The 19,965-nt window shown below is 41.3% G+C and overlaps 1 protein-coding gene across 2 annotated transcripts in view; it reads left to right on the top strand.

Moving 5' to 3' along the window:
- rab26 (RAB26, member RAS oncogene family) overlaps positions 1-19,965 on the top strand; it is a 122,850-nt gene that overhangs the window by 44,323 nt on the left and 58,562 nt on the right. For both annotated transcript variants that reach the window (XM_087845302.1, XM_087845301.1), the window contains exons 3-4: positions 8,470-8,511; positions 12,659-12,725. In XM_087845302.1, the coding sequence (XP_087701428.1) occupies positions 8,470-8,511; positions 12,659-12,725 (109 nt within the window). The remainder of the gene's footprint in view (positions 1-8,469; positions 8,512-12,658; positions 12,726-19,965) is intronic.

A 19,965-nucleotide genomic window follows, 5' to 3' on the forward strand; every position in this document is an offset into this window, starting at 1 on the left:
GGCAGTGCAGAAGCAGCAAATGAACTTGTCTTTGCTATCTGTCATTTTTACTCAAGTACTGTTTGGCAATGCAATGTGGCAATGTTATTGATTATTACTACTAGTAATGGATTAAAAATTAAACACTGAAAATTCTGAAACCCTCTGGCCTATTGAACCGCACCATAACTCTTGAATTTAAAGGTGTTTTTGCATTTATTTATATGTTTTATTGGTCCGTGCCACTGGGTCTAATTTTTTTCTTTCCAGATCCCCTCTCTTATTTACCAAGAGACCCTCACATTGGGTATTTCCTCCTTTCTGTACTCAGGAAGCTCATGTGTGCGTTTACAGACATCAACTATTGCAAATAGATATAAGTTTAAAGCAGTGTTGCTCCTTCAGCTTGTAGAAGCCATAGGTACTCAGCTATAAAGTCACCCTTTAACTACTGCTTCTCTTAAGTTGTTGATTAGTTATATTTTAAAATTGTACCCATTACTTTTGAAGAACTCCTTGGTTTAGGTCCATGGTGCACATCATAGGCTCAGATCCAGGTTGGATCCAGTTCAGGTCCCAATTCAAAGCTGTTAATATGCTTTCGGAATCAGGCTCCTTAAAGATCTGGATCTATAACTGGCAGACTAGCTTACAAACACTGAGGCAGCACTGAGAATTAAGACCTTAATTTTTAAAAATCTAATATCAGGGTGGATATCTGTTCGCCTAGATGGTGGAATTAAGTGTAAAAGTAGTTCAGCAAACATAATGTTTATAGCAAACTTAGATTAGATTTGTTAGTTTATTGAAAACGAAACCAGGGTGTAGAGAAATTTATGGGAAAACAACTTGTTGTCTTCTTTAATCTGAGAATAAAACAATTTCATATTAAACAAACAAACTAAGAAATCGAAATAGTACAGTGACGGAGATAAGGTGGGTTGTATGTACCAGTCATGGTGGCCAGTCTTAGAGTTTTCTTAGTTTTGAATTGGGTCAAATTGTTCTTTAAAGTTAAAGTCGGTTTTTCTACATTTGCATTATTTGTTAGCAAATTGAGCCTCTGGTTTACTCATCATAATCCATATTTGATAATGTTCTGTCTCTGGAGGTCAGTGTCTATTTTGGCAGATAGAGTGAAAAACCTCTGTTCTGTAAATACGTGACTGGTGATGTCTATTCTGGATTGAATTTGAGCTGAAAATATATTAATGGAGATGTTGCCACTTGACATCTTGGTAAATTTAATGACTTTATTGTTATTGCCAGCCCCAAGTTTTATATTTTCTTTGGCTAAAGCATAATATTCATTTTATTATGATTGACATTAGAGTCTAAAGGTATGATAAAGTTTGGTAAATGACTCTTGGCCCGTCAGCTTTTAAAACAAAACGATAGCAGAGGTGAAACGTTGCCTGGTGACACTGCAGTCGCTATGAACTCGTCCTTTATCTGGAGTCTGTGGGCTAGGATAAACACAGAAGGACTCGTAAAGTCTTTGATACGTGCTAAGGTGAGTGTTACACTTTTAATTGTCGGCCAGCCTCGACATTGAATGTCAGTCAGTGATGGACAGCACCAGATTGTTATCATTGGTGATTGATAGCTGTTCTCAACAGCGGACATATTGAGCCTGTCAGATAGTGACATGGACATATTGAGTTGTTTTTTGAGCCAGTCAGATGTGCGGTGTTGCCTGGATCTGTTTGTATTGCAGTGTTCCTGTATCCCAGCCCTGTTGCTAAAAAGTATTCATGTTCTAGTTTTTGACCCTTGGTCATGACCATATAGTGTTTTGGTGGTGGGGAATCTAAGCATCTGCCTTTGAACTGAACTGTAAGAAGGGTTTTAAAGCAAAACAACGCACAGATGGGTGTGAGTATATTCTGCATGCCAGAATATACTTGGGCAAGATACTAAACCCCAAGTTGGTGTTGGGGTGTGAATGCGTGTGAATATTAGATAGAAAGCACTTAGGTGAAAAAGTGCTTATGTGAATGTGTATGAAAGCACCTTGAGTGCTCAAGTAAAGTAGAAGAGCACTATATGAGAACCAGTCCATTTACAATTTACCGTGACAACGTAACCAGTAGTAATACAGCTTTCATGTCCCAAAATAATCCACCAGGAATATGCACGAACACGTGATTCCTGCTAGATGCCAGCAGCTATTTCGGCTTATAGAAAAACTGAACGGGTTATGCCCCATATGTCAATACTACTCTGATGGCTTTGGTTTTAGTTTTGAGTGATCTAAAAACCTCTACCCACATTTCGGACAGGAAGTGATGGTATCTTTGTAACAAAACACTCAAATATCATTGTGCTTATTTGTAGCCACTGACAATGAATTAGATCAGTTATTAGTTACAAGCTGCTATATTTTGGCTAGAACAACTCAGCACTGGAAGAAGCTTCTGTGTGCATAAACAGTTCTGCATTCCATAACCTCACTGTTTGCTTCCAGAGGCTGCCCTTGAGCAACTATTCTTTCCAGGCATAAGTGCCCTTTAATGCAGTCAAAATGAGGTGTAGGAGCTAGTAAGTGGTTTCCATTTGTAAAGTAAACTAACTCCAACTCACAATATCCCATGTAATATGGATGAAATGCATTAAGAATGAGGGGAAGAATACTGTTAGTGAATGGATCAATTGCTCAAGGCTTCAAACCCCAAAACACAGTTTCTGTGTCTACAGTTTAACTGCAAAGCAGAGATCAGTATGCAAATTAAAAGGTAGTTATGCAACATTAAGTAGAGTAGACCAAATATTTATGCATTATTTGCTCTTGTAATTAGCTTATATTCATTTATGCCCCGTGGATGCGACTGCCTACACACATGCCAGCCTGTGATTTGTGGCTCCCAGACGAATTCACTAATCAGCTTTGACCTACTCAGAAAATATTAGGCTCTATTAGGAGCCTTGATTTTGTGTGTGTTACTTAGGTATATGCTTTAACTTATGAAACCACTGGCCCTCTTGTATTTTGCAGCTTTCTTTCCTTAAAAATCGGTTTCCTTGCTGTCTGATGTGGCAGTCTGCCCACAGTTGTTAGTTGTGATTGAGAGTCAGGAGATGCCACCTCAGTGAAAAGGGCTTTTTCATCCGCAGGTGGAAAGCAATCATAACTTCAATTTTTCAGCAGCTAAAAGTGGAGCGGCAGATCACACAATTCAGCAGTCAGTTCCTTTCTTGTTTCACTTGTGACTCAAAAGATTCGCCTTTAGGTCTCTGACTGTGATTCTGATGTTTTTCTTTTCACTTTTGGTCAAACTAACCTGTTCAATTTTTTCATTTTTCTTAGAGTGGTCCTAGCTGCTAAAAGCAAAAAGCTAAGTTGTCCTTTGTGCCTCCTGCTCATGTGTTGGCTCTTAAACATTCACACACATCCATCCATCGAAATGGAAATGGAAAGGTCAACAGATTTACAGTACATGCTACAACCTGTGGGTTTGCAGAACCCTTAGAAAAAGTTTCTGTTTCTATGCTGAAGGGCAGGCTTGCAGAAATATTCAGTTAAATTTTTGCATCATACTCATATTTTTTTGACATAGTTCTTTGTGTGGTTGTTGTTTTTGTTAATGTCCTTTTGCAAATATCGATTATACAGTAAAAAAGTGAGACATTTCCTTTTAAAAAGTCTTAATTATTTTTGACAAGTCTTTGATTTCAGACTGGGGTTAATCAGGCTTCTTATTTTTTTCTGCTATCAACATTTATTTGAAATAAGATCTGCTGTTTATCAGCTGTAGATAGCTAACTAGTTAACAACCTACAGTTTAGCTACCCACAAGTACATAACTAGGCAACACGAGGTGGTTAGAAATTCAGTTTATGATAAGCGAGCTATTCAGTTAGCTGCTAGTGGCTGGCTAGCTAGCTTACTACATAGGCTAGCTAGTTTGGAATTGGACAAAGACTTATAAAACATCTATAGGTTCACCTCTTCGTGTTTTAAAACTTTAATAGAAAAATGATCTGTGCAATGATAAACATGAACAGCTGTGGTTAAGAACTTTATATCATGTACTGTATCTTTACATTGTGTATCCTTTTTTTTTATAATACTGCATTGTTTTCCTTCTGTTGACTGTTTAATGTTGAGTTTTTGGAAACTGAGCTTGAGGGGCTCTGACTATGAAAGGGAAGACACTTATTTATCATTCATAACTCAGCAAAACCCTAATTCACACACTAATCTATCATCTATATTAATCTAAATTGAAATTTAATACAATTGATCGTACCATATTTCGTAAGACTTTAAACTAAATAGATATATGGTTATTTTTAAAAATGCAGGTTTCATCACATAGACTACTACATATTTTTCTATACAATCATTGAACATATTTTTGTAGAAGGTCTAGAAGATCTGTAGAAATTTTATCTGTTTACAGCCACTGGTATTCAGCTTCCAGCTGGTTCTTTGAGTGTTAGTAAGCCTGCTTTCTGCAGTAAATTGGCATCTTTCTGTGGGTAACCATGACTTGACCTGCAACTTACAACAGTTTCTGAGAAGGTGCTATTTTTATTATGAAACGTGATAAGGTACAGATGAATCAATCAAAAATAAATATGCAAAATACGAAAGCTTAATGTTGTTGCACTTTTGCAGGGACACATTTGCTCTAAGAATATGCACCTTTGTACACTGAAATATAGAATGACTAAGTTATAGAAGAGACAGAGAAGAGTTTGTGAAAGACCTCACACAACAATGTATTGACTAAGCTTTTCAAGAAATGTACAACTGCACTGTTTTGTAGATTGTTTTTAAAGGTCCAGACGTTGCTTCTTCCAGTGTTTCAGCAGTGTACATTAAGCTGTCGCAAGAGCCAAAATAATTCTCAAGAAGACAGTTAGAATCCCAGAGTTCGGCATTGAGCCAAAAATAGGTAGTTTGCAAAGATTTGAAACTTCTTGTTCAGACTCAAAGGAGCTTGCAAAGAAAAGCGTCTGGACTTCTTTAAGTTACTTGAAGACGTTTCACCTCTCATCCGAGAGGCTTCTTCAGTTCTAAGGTCAAATGGTGGAGAGTCCCAGATATAAACCTGGTGGGAGTGTCCCCCCACAGAGGGACAAAAGGACCCCCTGATGATCCTCTAATCGCCTGAGCCAAGGTGTGGAACTGGGTGTGGGTCCCAATCAGCCAGAGTTTCAGGTGAGTTCATTGTGAAACCTGGCCCCACCTTATCATGCGAATTCCTGAGGTCAGATGGCCCAGGGTGTGAGTGGGCGTTAAGGCGTCTGGGAAGGGATCTCAAAACTGGATTATAGATGGCAGAGAGTTGGTGTCGTAAACCACCGCCTCTGTTCAAAGATGGTCGCTCACAGTGGACATAGATGGCTTCTTTCACTCCTCTTTCAAACCATCTGTCCTCTCTGTCCAAAATGTGAACATTGGCATCCTCGAAAGAGTGACCTTTATCCTTAAGATGCAGATGGACAGCTGAATCTTGTCCTGTGGAGGTGGCTCTTCTGTGTTGTGCCATGCGCTTGTGAAGTGGCTGTTTGGTCTCTCCAATGTAGAGGTCTGGGCATTCCTCGCTGCACTGTACGGCATACACCACATTGTTAAGTCTGTGTTTTGGCGTTTTGTCTTTCGGGTGAACCAGTTTTTGTCTGAGTGTGTTGCTGGGTCTGAAGTACACCGGGATGTCATGCTTGGAGAAAACCCTCCTGAGTTTCTCTGATACACCAGCTACATAGGGGATGACAATGTTGTTGCGTCTGTCCTTCTTATCCTCCCTCGCTGGTGTCTGATCTTCTTTTCTGTGCCTCTTTGCTGACTTTAAGAATGCCCTTTGTGTCTTCCCTGGTGAACTTGATGTTTTTATCCACAAGTTCACCAGGGAAGACACAAAGGACGACTGTTTGCCTTTCCTGGACTGCGCTGTGCACATTGAAGAGAATGGCAACCTCAACATCGAAGTTTACCGGAAGCCCACACACACGGACCAGTACCTCCTGTTTGACTCCCATCACCCTCTGGAACACAAACTTGGAGTAATTAGGACCCTACACCACCGGGCAGAACATGTTCCCTCTAAGCCTGAAGGGAAAAAGAAGGAACACACACATGTAAAGGAAGCACTCAAAACGTGCGGCTATCCTAAATGGGCGTTCTTAAAGTCAGCAAAGAGGCACAGAAAAGAAGATCAGACACCAGCGAGGGAGGATAAGAAGGACAGACGCAACAACATAGTCATCCCCTATGTAGCCGGTGTATCAGAGAAACTCAGGAGGGTTTTCTCCAAGCATGACATCCCGGTGTACTTCAGACCCAGCAACACACTCAGACAAAAACTGGTTCACCCGAAAGACAAAACGCCAAAACACAGACTTAACAATGTGGTGTATGCCGTACAGTGCAGCGAGGAATGCCCAGACCTCTACATTGGAGAGACCAAACAGCCACTTCACAAGCGCATGGCACAACACAGAAGAGCCACCTCCACAGGACAAGATTCAGCTGTCCATCTGCATCTTAAGGATAAAGGACACTCTTTCGAGGATGCCAATGTTCACATTTTGGACAGAGAGGACAGATGGTTTGAAAGAGGAGTGAAAGAAGCCATCTATGTCCACTGTGAGCGACCATCTTTGAACAGAGGCGGTGGTTTACGACACCAACTCTCTGCCATCTATAATCCAGTTTTGAGATCCCTTCCCAGACGCCTTAACGCCCACTCACACCCTGGGCCATCTGACCTCAGGAATTCGTATGATAAGGTGGGGCCAGGTTTCACAATGAACTCACCCGAAACTCTGGCTGATTGGGACCCACACCCAGTTCCACACCTTGGCTCAGGCGATTAGAGGATCATCAGGGGGTCCTTTTGTCCCTCTGTGGGGGGACACTCCCACCAGGTTTATATCTGGGACTCTCCACCATTTGACCTTAGAACTGAAGAAGCCTCTCGGATGAGAGGTGAAACGTCTTCAAGTAACTTAAAGAAGTCCAGACGCTTTTCTTTGCAAGCTCCTTTGACTACGATGACCTGGATGACTGAGAACCTTCACAGACTTCTTGTTCAGACATATTGATTGTCTTACATCAGTCCATAAGTGCCAGACCTAAGGAATATAAAATTAGAACGGAGGCTTTGGTTTTATTCATATCTCCAGCAAGGTTTTAGATTGGATGTATTTAGAAATCTGGAGTATCTGAAGCATCTTCGTCATATTTTCATTTGAGCAAAACTGCCACTTATTTCCTGGTATATATCAGTAGTGTTTAAAGACGAACTTTAGTAGGCAGGATATGTTTCTACAGGCATGTCTGGTTTCCAATATTGACCTTGAGCAAGCCAATAAACATCATTAATTCAGCCCATTTTTGCTCCTGAGTTTATTTCCCTTGTGACAACTCTACAAACTAGAAAGAACTCAAAGTTTTTATACCCATCATCTTTCCTTTCAGAAAGCCCTTGTTTTTCTTGGATTTTTGTTTTTGCCACAAAGCAACTGATTCTGCTTATCCAGCTGCAGAACTCTTTGTGGTTTCACCCCACAGAGAGCACAAAGCATGCCACAGAATACCAAATGATTTGGGCTCATCAACAACGGAATAGTTTATGGAGTCCCTGTACCCTCAGCGTTTGGGTGTAGGGCAAGCAACTGCCAAGACTATAGCGAAGGAGAACAACATCAAAGCTCATGTGTTGCGGCGACATCCCATCAAGTACAAAGTGGACGGTGATGTGTCAAAGATCATATTTGCACTGGGGTGGCAAGACATTCTAAAAATGCAGAGCAAAACAGGTTTTTAAGGGGTTTGAACCAAGTGGAAATTGGCTTCCCTGATGTATTTTTTTTTTACCTGTATCTGCTTGAAAGAGTGGAAACGGTTGCTGAGATTCCTGTTGTGTCCCAACCAAAGAGGTGTGTGCATTGCCAGTATTATCGCACTCCCTGCATTGATGGAAAAGTTCCCTGTTTACACTAAAAGAACTGCAGAACATGCAGGAGTGGCTGCCATCACTGACCATTAACACTTTCTTACTGAGACGCCTTTGTATTTGTGTTTGCGTATGTGCTTTGACAGTAGTCATGCGGGTAAATGATGCAACTCCCTGAAACAAAAGGCTTCATCATAACAAAAGGTGTACACGCATAGAGCTATAGATAGTACAGTGTGCTGGCAATATCACAGTGATAAAAGAGAGCCTTACGGCAGAGGCCAAGCCCTTATTACAACAACGGTGGTCACAGTAAGCCGACTGTAATACATCAGCCTTTGCATGCATAGCTTGTCTTACTTTCTAAGCTCTTCTTCTGGGAATCAAACAAATTCCTTCTGCAGTACCTGAAAGCATCATTTAGTCTCACTCTGATGCCTCTGTATTCTGTTTTTTTATGCGCTTGTAGCAAAAGTTCTTATCACTGTTTGACTTTTTTCCCCTTCGTCTTGTTACCTGGCTTTCTGGCTTTCTGTCTACAGCTGTGTTTTAGCATTTATCATTTTTCTCTTTTGTCTTTCAGAATAAAGTTATGACCATTGATGCTGTGAAGGTCAAACTGCAGGTAAGAACCCAAATCCACAATATCTCTCTTTAAAACGATTAAATCTTCTTTTTCTTCCCCCATTCCTGTCCAAACGTACGTGTGGGTTATTCTTTTAATAATAAATCTCCAGCAACTATTATCCATGGTGTAAAATACGTCTCCCATACATCTTCATTTCCTGCTATGGGAGGGGCAAAAAGTGCAAATGATGACTTAATGGGGCCTTAGTTAATCTCTATCAGTCAATTAGCCTGCCGCTCTGCCTGACTGAAGACACATGAGGGAATTGCAGACTTTCCATCAGATTATCAAGCCTGGAAGTTATCAACAAAAGACACAGACAGGCAGAGAGACCAATGACTCTTGGCCGTTCCAAAACCGCATTAGCTACTGTCTGATGGTTTTTTGCACCTCAATTACACAATGCTAACGCTCTCTCTCTCTCTCTATTTGTCTTTCTCATCTTTAATCCATCCATGTTCATCCATCTGTCTGTGTGTCAGATGGCATATTTCAGGTGATACTTCATGAATTAGTTTAATGAAACTTGATGTATCTTTAGACTAATTACATTATAGCATAAGTGGAAATGTGACTGCTGAGTTTAAGCTGCACTATTACCAAAATGTTTATGGCAGTAAAAAAAAATCAAGTAATTCAGTCAAATCTTTAAAACTTTTCAAAAATCCTGTAATATTGTTTTATGGTTGAGTCACACACGGGTAAAAACAGGATGATAGCCTTCATGAAACTAAGAAAAGTTGCTGGTTATCCGTTAACTGCTCTGAATGTGTTTGCATTGGTAGCTTGGTAGTTGCACCAACTGGTCGCCCACAGGTTTAACGTGTAAGACCACAAACCTCGGGAAAAGTGTTTTTGATTGTAAGATGATTGCACAGGTTGCCTAACTGGGACTGACTGCAATCGCTCTCAGACAGACTTACAAAGATTTGCAACTAATGTTTGATTTATAAATGCAGACAGATTGCCAGCATGTTGCAATTAGTCTGAGTCAGTCTGTGCTGATAAGCAACAACTGTACAACTTTCAAGCTCATTTAATATTAACATTGGGTCTTGTAGGTACAAGAACTCAATAATTATCCTTACACGTGTATAGCAGAAAGCAGTAAAAAATCCACTTCTGATTCGCTGTAGACTACTTTCATTATAATGCACTCACCTATGATAAAACATCCTTATCTGCACTAGGATGTTGACTGAATGGAGTAAATGGAATTAAAGAAGTATAAAAGTGAGAGCAAAAGCAATTAATCACATGCTGGAGATTCATTCAAGAAAGTGCAAGCTGTTTTGGTGAGTGATAACACAAGTTACAACAGCAGGTACCAGAAAAGGAGAAATATGGGATAACATTAAGGAGTGAAGGCCGTTAATGATTTCTTCAGTACAAGGGAAGAATGGTAATGTTCAGAGGAGTTAAATTTGATAAACAGCATCCTCTATAAAACTTGAGTCAGTGGACTGTGACTATGTTACGTTCAGTAGAAACCTGAATATACAGTGCATCTGCATCTTTACTTGTTCCACATTCTGTCGTGTTACAGCCTTATTCCAAAATAGATTACATTCATTTTAAATTCTTACAAATGTATTGAAAATAAAAAACAAAAATGTAATGTGTATATAAGATCCTGTTTCCACTGATCGTGTGTCAGATGTCTCTTCAACTCAAAAAGACTTGAGTCTGTAATTACAAAGTATTGAGCATCATTTTAATTAAATATGCAAGAAGTTCAACCAAACGTTTTTCACTTCGTCATTATGAGGTGTGTGTAGAATTTTTGTAGTGCAAAATGAATTTAATACATTAACAAAAGGCTGGAGCTGGAGCTTAGAAAGGACTGGATTTCCTGTGAAACTTTGATTAGGCTACTCTAAAACCTTCATTTTATTTGCCTGAGCCATTTAGACTTGCTGGTGTGTTTTGGGTAATTGTTCTGCTGCATAACCCAAATGTGTTTGAGCTTAAGAACACAAATGGATGGCCAGACATTCTCATGGAAGATATTCTGCAAACTTTCCAAAACTTTTGTCTCATCAGTTCACAGAATATTTTCACATCTTGGGAATCATGAAGATTTTTTTTGTCAAATGCGAGAAGAAAATTTGTTCTTTTTGGTCATTTGTATTTGTGTCCTTCTCTTCCACATCTCTTCCACAGATGCTATTTTTTCCTAGTCTGTTTTTTATTGTTTTACGACAGCGAGACCTGGAGGGGCGTGATTGGGAGGAACGGCCTCCTTGATCTGAACCTGAGCGGTGTTTTGTTATTGGACTTCTGTGCAAATCACAATTTGGCCATAACGAATACCTTGTTCGAACATAAGAGTGTCCATATGTGCACGTGGCACCAGGATGCTCTAGGCCGCAGGTCGATGATCGATTTTGTAATCATATCACCAGACCTGCGACCATATGTTCTGGACACTCGGGTAAAGAGAGGCTGAGCTGTCAACTGATCACCACCTGGTGGTGAGTTGGATCAGGTGGCGGGGGAGGACGCTGGACAGACCTGGTGCACCTAAATGCGTAGTGAGGGTGTGCTGGGAATGCCTAGCGGAGGCCCTGGTCCGTGAGATCTTCAAGGCACACCTCCGGCAGTGTGGAGTAGTTCGGAGAGGCCATGGAAAAAGACTTTCACACTGCCCCGAAGAGATTCTGGCAAACCGTAAGGCCTCTCAGGAGGGCAAAGCGGTGCTCTACCTGCACTGTGTATAGTGCTGGCGGAGCGCTGCTGACTTTGACTGAGAAAATTGTCGGGCGGTGGAAGGAATACTTCGAGGACCTCCTTAATCCCACTGACACGTCTTCTGAAGAGGAAGCAGAATCTGGGAATGAGGGTGATGACCCGACCTCTGGGACGAGGTCACTGAGGCAGTTAAACAACTCCTTGGTGGCAGAGCCCCTGGTGTGGATGAGGTCTGCCCCGAGTTCCTGAAGGCTCTGGACGTTGTAGGGCTGTCCTGGTTGACACGCCTCTACAATGTTGCGTGGAGATCAGGGGCAGTATCCCTGGACTGGCAGACCGGGCTGGTGGTCCCCATCTTTAAGAAGGGGGACCGGAGGGTGTGTTCCAACTACAGGGGGATCACACTCCTCAGCCTCCCTGGGAAAGTCTATGCCAGGGCGCTGGAAAGGAGAGTTCGTCCGCTAGTCGAACCTCACATACAGGAGGAACAATGTGGTTTTTGTCCTGGTCGCAGAACATTGGACCAGCTCTTTATCCTCTCAAGGATACTTGAGAGTGCATAGGAGTTTGCCCAACCAGTCTACATGTGTTTTGTGGACTTGGAGAAGGCATTCGACCGTGTCCCTCGGGGTGTCCTGTGGGAGGTGCTACGGGAGTATGGGGTGTCTGGCCCATTGCTACAGGCCATTTGATCCCTATACAACCGTTGCAAGAGCTTGGTTCGCATTGCCGGCAATAAGTCGGACTCGTTCCTGGTGGGCGATGGGCTCCGCCAGGGCTGCCCTTTGTCACCGATTCTGTTCATAATTTTAATGGACAGGATTTCTAGGTGCAGCCAAGTGGCGGAGGGCTTTCACTTTGGTAGCCTCAGAATCTCATCTCTGCTTTTCACGGATGATGTGGTTCTGTTGGCTTCATCGGGTGAAGGCCTCCAGCTCGCACTGGAACGGTTCGTGGCCGAGTGTGAAGCAGCGGGAATGAGGATCAGCACCTCCAAATCTGAGGCCATGGTTCTCAGCCAGAAAAGGGTGGAGTGCCCACTCCGGGTCGGGGATGAGTTTCTGCCCCAAGTGGAGGAGTTCAAGTATCTCGGGGTCTTGTTTGCGAGTGATGGGAGAAGGGAGCCGGAGATCGACAGACGGATTGGTGCTGCGGCCGCAGTGATGTGGACACTGCACCGGTCCATCGTGGTGAAGAGGGAACTGAATGTAAAATCGAAGCTCTCAATTTACCGGTCAAACCGCTCTCTCTCTCTCTATCTATCAATCTATCTATCTATCTATCTATCTATAAATTCCAACGTCCACACTCAATGCAGAATTTGTTTTAACATAAAGATGCTGTTTTAGATTTAGTTGCTAAACTGCTAAGCTATTAATCTATCTATTTAGTTGTTCACTATGCCAACCGATGTTCTGTTCATCCTGCTCTTCCTTCCTCCCTTCTCTCTCAGATATGGGACACTGCTGGTCAGGAGCGTTTTCGGAGTGTCACTCACGCTTACTATCGTGATGCTCACGGTAGGATTCCTCCATTTGTGTTTGTGAGAACCTCTTTGGTTGTGACTGACATGCCTTCTCTCCACTCTCTATTTTCTCCTGACACAGCCAGACTGTTCTGACAGACATTTCATTGCCTTTGTTTTCTTCAAATGTGTGACTGACACCAGCAGGCACGCTGCTCCCTGTTGTTCCCTCATACCTGTTGGGATTGCAAAAACATGCATGTTGCTTTGATAGACCGTGGTGTGTGTAGGCGTGCATGCGTGTGTGTGTGTGTGTGTGTGGGTATGTGCATTTGCGTGCAGGTTCTCTTAAGCGAGAGGCTAACCACTGGGTGGAAAAATGAGCCTGCCTCTCACACAGTGGGGAATCGGAGGGGGGGGGGGGGGGGGGGGGATTGGGGGATTGGGGAGCTCTGAGCTATTCCCACATGTGCTTGTGAGGGTGTATGTGTGTGTAGTAGTTATATCTCGAACAGCCCCGCTGAGTATTGATAACAGTTTGCCTCAGGCCAACCCTAAATGAGCAGGTGTAGTCGAACACACACACACACACTTGCTGGCATTATCTGAAACACGAAATCTGCTCAGCAGCATATAAAATAGCATCATGACGGGACGTGGCTGAAAACGTGTACCCGATTGTGTTCGTTATGTATGGGTGTTTGCATGTGTTATACATAAGTACGTGTGTGTGTATGATAGCCAGTTGCCCAGCATCATTCTGTCAGTGCAACAGTTTAGCCTCACTGATCTTTAACAAGGCACCAAGGGAACCTCAAACCAGCTCCTCTGAGTTGTCCGTCTGTTGCTGACTTTTAAATAAAGCTCATTCGCTCTGACAGACAGGACCAGGGGAGGGAATCCAGCCCAAATGCAGCCGTCACGAAAGCTGTCTACTACTGTGAACTAATGGACAGTTTTTCATGACTCAGACTTTGAAATGTAGAGATCCCACAGTCAGGGGTCTCGTTTCCATTTCTGAGCACCGCCAGGTAAAAGTGAGGAAGTCCAAAGTGTGGAAATAGTAAACAGATTTAAGTCAGTAGTTTAAAATCTACAATTTTAATTACAGTTAAAGTCTCACAGTCCTGTCAAGAAAGATAAAGTTTCACTGCTTATACTTCTTTATTATTTTCTTTTATCTCTACATGATTAGCTGAGTGCTTATGCTCTCTGTCAAACTCATTACTGGTTACTGATTCGATGTCTTTGGAGCTCTTCACTATAGCCCGTGCTCTTTGTCACTGATCTGCTCCACCGCCATCTGCTGTATTGTGCACATAAGGTTCTATGCTGAAAAGTGTCTACATGAAAATGTCACGGCTTGCCAGATCAGACAACAGACTTCACACTGCTGGTTGTGTCGCTACACAACACACAATGAGTCATAACTCATCTCCACTCCTGCTTGTATTTGTTGGTGACTGACACATAGCCAACCTTGGGATACTTTACAAGGCATACTTCGTATAATAAGATAACAATGAAAGCTTGACTGCAAAGATGGAAACCAGTCATACAAAGCAGGCAGTTGCACTTTATATTTGTATTTAATAGTGCTGTCAATAAATTAAAAACAAAACAAAACGAATTAATCTCACAGTTGTCTGTAATTAATCGCGATTAATCGCGATTACTTGATCCTGATTACTTGATTTTAACTGCATGCGCTAACTGTGTTAACTGCATTAAGGGTTTTCAATGCGGTTTAATTTGCATTAACTCGTTTTTGGTTTAATTTAAGCAATAACTCACAGTTGGGAGAAGTCGCCCCTTTGCTAATGACTTTGCCTAAATTTGGACTCAGTGTTTGTGAGGACCTTTAGAAGAAGCAGCGAAAAGTTTTGTACATTTTTTTGGGAAACAGTTTAAAGTTTTTTAGTTTTTAAATGTGACCAATGACTTGCCCGAGACAGCTCAGTAGTTGTTGGAGGGGAATGAAGCATGTCTCAGAGTACTACTATGCCCTCTAGACAACTATTGATGTTTGTCTTATTTAATTCTGGCCCCACTCTCACTTTATATTGTGTCCATGAACAGAGAGCAAAGAAATTCAGACAATCAGTACAAATGAGCTGGTGGTTGGAGTGAGCCCAGTGCAATCTGCCAGGCCCATCTGGTGTAGAGGGTGACGTGAAGGTCCAGCTGGGTCCAGAAACCAGCCGCAGACTTTTTTTTCACCCCCTTCTCCCCCAGTGGAACTGACAGTTTGTCATTTCCGCAGCATGGAGCGAAACCACAGGGTACTAAAAAAGAAAAAAAAAAGAAAAGCAGACTTTGTGGTTGAGACAAGAAACAAGAGGAGGAAGGCAAGGAAAGGGAGGTATTGAGACATAAAATACTACCAGGGTGGTGTGGGGGGGCTGATGCAAGCATGCATGATGCTTGGAAAGACAAATTAATTTCTCAAATCAAGAATGGAAACCAAGATGTCTAGAGGAGCAAAGCGGTCAGAACCATTTAACATTGCAAACAACCAGCTTTCATCACAAAAGGCAGCTGACAAAAATCAGTTGACGTCAAAGCGGAAAGCAGTGTGAATAAAAGACTATAATGAAACATTGTAGCACTTTCCTCAGAAGATTTCCTGCATGGCAAAATGCCTCATCGCATCTGAACACAGGCGCAAAAGAAATTAATACAGTAGAATAAAAGAAGAGTGGAGCTCACGATTTTGAAGTGACTGGTTTCATTTTAGCCACTTAGCATGCTGTTACTGAATACAACTGCCATCTTTAGTGAACACAACTAAAACACAACACCATCACTACCTTTAACTGGGTGTACTCAGTCACTTTGTAACAAAATGCCACATCAGCAAATGGGAGACCTTTCAGCCCGAAATGAAACTCTTCCAAAGTCTTTCCCATTTTTATATCTCACATTTAGAAGTAACAATGAACTCAGTGAAACAGAATAACTGAGTTAATAGATTTAGAGGAACAGGTAATGGCTGCATTAGAGATGATGCCTCCAATGGGTGCTTTATGATTGAAAGGGTTGTTCAGGCGGTATTGTTCTGAATGGGGTGCTTTGGCTGCTTCATTTCCTTATAATGGCCTTCATTGCTTTTGCTACCCATGGTGTAAGGAAGCAGAGTTATGGCACATCTCAGTGAAATGCTCCACTCCATCATTAATGCTGCTATTTAAATAGGTTTCTGTCTAAAATGCAATAATCTTTTCAGTCTTTCAGTGTCATCCAAGGTCTTAAATCCAATGTCACAAGTCTTGAAAATGATTAAATCATTACCATTAACATTACTATTGTCCTCCAAGTTGCATAAACGTCAGTCTTGTGTGGTTTTTTTTGGAGACAATGTGAATTGATTTTTGTGTTAACAGGTATAAAACAAAACCAACATGCAGCGTAATATGACATAAAAAAGATAACACTATGGAAGTAAATGTAGATGGTGTTAACGTTGGGGTCCGTTGATGTTACTACTTATAATACGAAGAAGTGGAGGTACAACCAGTTTTGTTTTTTTTTTAACTGAAAAAGTAAGGCATTCAAAGTCAGTTGCACTTTGTAGAAGTTTGAGTACGCTTAAAAACCCAAGTATTTAAGTTGGACATGAAGTCAACAAACATAAAACAACTGAAACCAGTGACCAGCAAAGACCTGCTATCACTCAGTATTGCTGTGTGGAACATCACCCAGCACAATCCACTGAACAAAATCATTCAAAAAGCTAATTTTTCACTTATATTGAAAAAGAGAAAATCAATGCTAGAACATTGTGGCACAAAACCTTATGGGCCACTGTCACCACTCATCATTACAGTTACTCAGATTGTTTTATTAAAGTCTCTGCTGACTGAGCTCAATCAATAAGTAAATTGCTTTTATTATATTTATCAACTCAATGTGCATATCACATGTGCCAGTTTTGTTTTGTTTTTTCCCTGATATGACTGTAAATACTAATGTTTGGGAACTCAAATTCCCCTCTCCCTTTTCTATATATTTTCAGCAATTTAACAGATTCTTCTCAAATTCTGATGCCCCAAAAGGCTATTGGTATTTCTAGCAGAGGTCTTCTTTGAGATGAACTAATTATTCTTTAAAGGGATGCTGTGATAATTAATTGAATTGAGTCATAAAAGTGACAAGCAAATCGCTGTTTAATGCATAAGTGTCTCAGTTAATTGGTCTGTTTTAGAGGGTTTTCAGACTTAATTCCCAAGTGGGATGCAAAAAGGAGAGGCGTGATGTGCACATACTGCAGGAGGTGGAAAAACCAATGTCTGGCTTGCTTGTCAACATCATGACTGGTACTCATGGAGTAAGCTCCTAATATCCACTAGGTCATTGGCAAGACATTTTGTGTTCGGGGTTTAATATTCACCCCTTTTAAAGTAAATTTTCTCTATTTATGACCCATGAAATGAAAATATTTGAACAGAAAAAATGTAACGTCAAAATGTATTTGCCTTTGAAATGTAATATCTTTTGGGTTTTTTTGAAAATCAGCCCCTTTTTTTTAGCACGTGGCTATAACACAACCCAATCCTAAGCGTAGATGGGTCACTAGATCATAGCAGCAAGAATGACTGAGAAGAAAAGAATGAAGGTGCTGCAATTAGAGACCTGAATCCCAGTAGTTCAATTCCTTGAACTGTTAGTCTGCTAGCTTAATGATTCTGCTTATCAGTACCACTTCCACTAGCACTACAATCAGCTGATTTCAGTTCATGTGCCGGAGGAGGTAAATAGTGGTGCAGTCTGCAGCTTGGCTATGGACATTTTTATAGCACAAAAGTGTGATGGTAGAGTACGAACTCCATCCAGGATAGAAACAACTGCATTATACTGCTAACACAACTTTGGCTCTTTGCAAGCACCTGCACAGATAGCATGCTAGCACTAGCCAAGAAGCCAGAGTGATGTTAGCTAAGTGAGGGGTGACTACAACCAGTGTTGGGTAAGTTACTTTAAATTAGTAACTTAGTTACATTACTAGTTACTTCTATCAAAAGTAACTCAGTTACTTCAAGTTACTCGTTACTTTCAGAGTAACTAGTTACTAGGGAAAGTAACTTTGGTTTTACTCAGAATTCTCTTGTTAATGTGTTGCTTCCGTAACTGGATACCCAGCAAGATTGCCAGTCTTCTAGCTTGCTTACTTGCCACAAGTGCACTGTGCCACCTACCAATAGAAAGGAAAAAATAATGTGCACATTTCCACGAGAGAAATCCCACGCCTGATTCTATCCTAGCCTGCTTTTTACAACCAACACAAAAACTGCAGTCATGGTGTTTTCGATTGTACTCAGAACTCGGAAATTCTGCCTTCTGAATAGGAAGATGTAGGCAACACCAGACTGCAGATGAGCTGCACACAGGGCTGGTTTGGGACAAAAACATCGGCCCAGGCATTTTGACTAGAGACCAGCCCACCATTATAGGAAAAATCATAAAGCCTTTGAATGAAAATAAACACTGTTGTGACAGTGATGTACACTGTTCTGATGGTATATATGTATCAATCTATCAATCGTTTGTTGTAAGACTCAGATAATTATTTTTTTAAAAGTGAGACATTTTAAATGAGAATAAGAAAGTATTTCCTTGTGCCCCCCTTTCCCTTTTAATGCCCTACATGGAACCCTGGCAACACCTTGCTAGACCCGCCCCTGCACAGTTACCAGCTGTCATCTCCTGGTTTCATCTTCATGTTTCCCTCTCACCACATATTCAAACCGATATCATGACCAGCAGGTTTACAGCTGTGGCTCCAGCAAACATCAGCTGATACTTAATTAATATTAAATAAATTCTAACAACAGCTGATCAAGCTTAAAAGTGCTGCTGTTGTTTCCACTGGTTTCCTCTTTTTGGCGCAAAGTGGGCGATAAATAAACAAGAGAGAAAAGCCGATCAGCTGATCATTGATCAGTTTCATGATTAAAGTAGCAACAGGAGAGGGAGGGTGAGAGGATGAGAGAAGAAGAGGCAGCTGTGCAGCGTAAACACAGAATAACTCCAGCTTTGTGTCTTTTTCATTGTAGCTGAAGTACGGGACAAACTGTGTTCCTTTTTACCTCAATACGAAACGCGTAATATCTTCTCTGAATACGAGACGATTCTGTTTTTTACGGGACGGTTGGCAACTCTAATAATTAACCTTATGAACAAAATAAAGTTCAACATCAGTAACATACCACCCACCCAGCTGTATAGAAACTCCATCATGCTAGCTAGCACGCAGTACGAAAAAGTCAGCATAACGAAAATAAACTCCACCTAAACCTGGTTCATATCTGACCCAGATGGACTGCAGGTTATAACTTCTTACCTGAAGTTCAGTTCACCTGACACTCTCGGACCAGCGGCCGCTTCGGGTCTCTCCTCCTCCTGCCTCCCCTTTTCCTTCTTCCACCTGCTGGCCTCCACCACTTGCTAATGTTACTGAATCTGTGGAAGCTCCGCGATAGCCACCACACGAAGTAACGAATAACGAGCCTATCTAAATCCCAGTAACGAGTAACGCGTTCCTGGTTTTGGCATAATAACTAGTTACCGTGCTCGTTACCACAATAATAACGTAGTTACTGTAACGCGTTACTTAATAATGCGTTAGTCCCAACACTGACTACAACCCAGTAGGCAGATCCTGAACTTCAACCAATAACAAATGACTGAGCAGTTAGGCTGCAATCTGCATTTCTGCCTGTCCATGTTTCTAAAGTAGAATCACTGTGGGGATATCTTTAAAGTCTCTTTGTGCTGGTTTTTATATCTGTGCTGTGCTTTATGTTCATACCTAAATACTAAGAGAAAAATCATGTGTCCTCATTAGCATAGGGCAGAGCATTTGGCTCTTCAGCTGCTAAATAGCTGCATGTGGCTCCTGAGTTACTGGTTAGAATCAGGGTTAACCGTAACCCTATTTAATTCTGTTAATATGAATACAATAATTATTAGTCTGTTCTCTCACAATTACATCAGCCCGTCTGTCTTTTTCTCTTTTTGCTTGGAGGAAGTAAAATGTCTCTTGATGTTAAAGGTTGCCGACGTCCGAGTTAGGGATTTGTGTTGGTGTGTGGGATTGTAGCCTCAGATTTATATTTTTAAATGGTAATTGAGACAATGTGTTTCAGATTATTTCATGGAGACATGTGAAAGTAATGCAACAAGTAGTATAATTAATTACTTTCTCCTGGGAGTAATTAAGTGACATAATGCATTACTGTTAAGAAAAGTCTTCTGTGCAGTATGTGCAATACATTACTTTTTTGCATGAATGCAAT

The sequence above is a fragment of the Neolamprologus brichardi genome, chromosome 8, assembly GCF_056152115.1.
Source record: "Neolamprologus brichardi isolate AB-2024 chromosome 8, ASM5615211v1, whole genome shotgun sequence".
NCBI lineage: Eukaryota > Metazoa > Chordata > Actinopteri > Cichliformes > Cichlidae > Neolamprologus > Neolamprologus brichardi.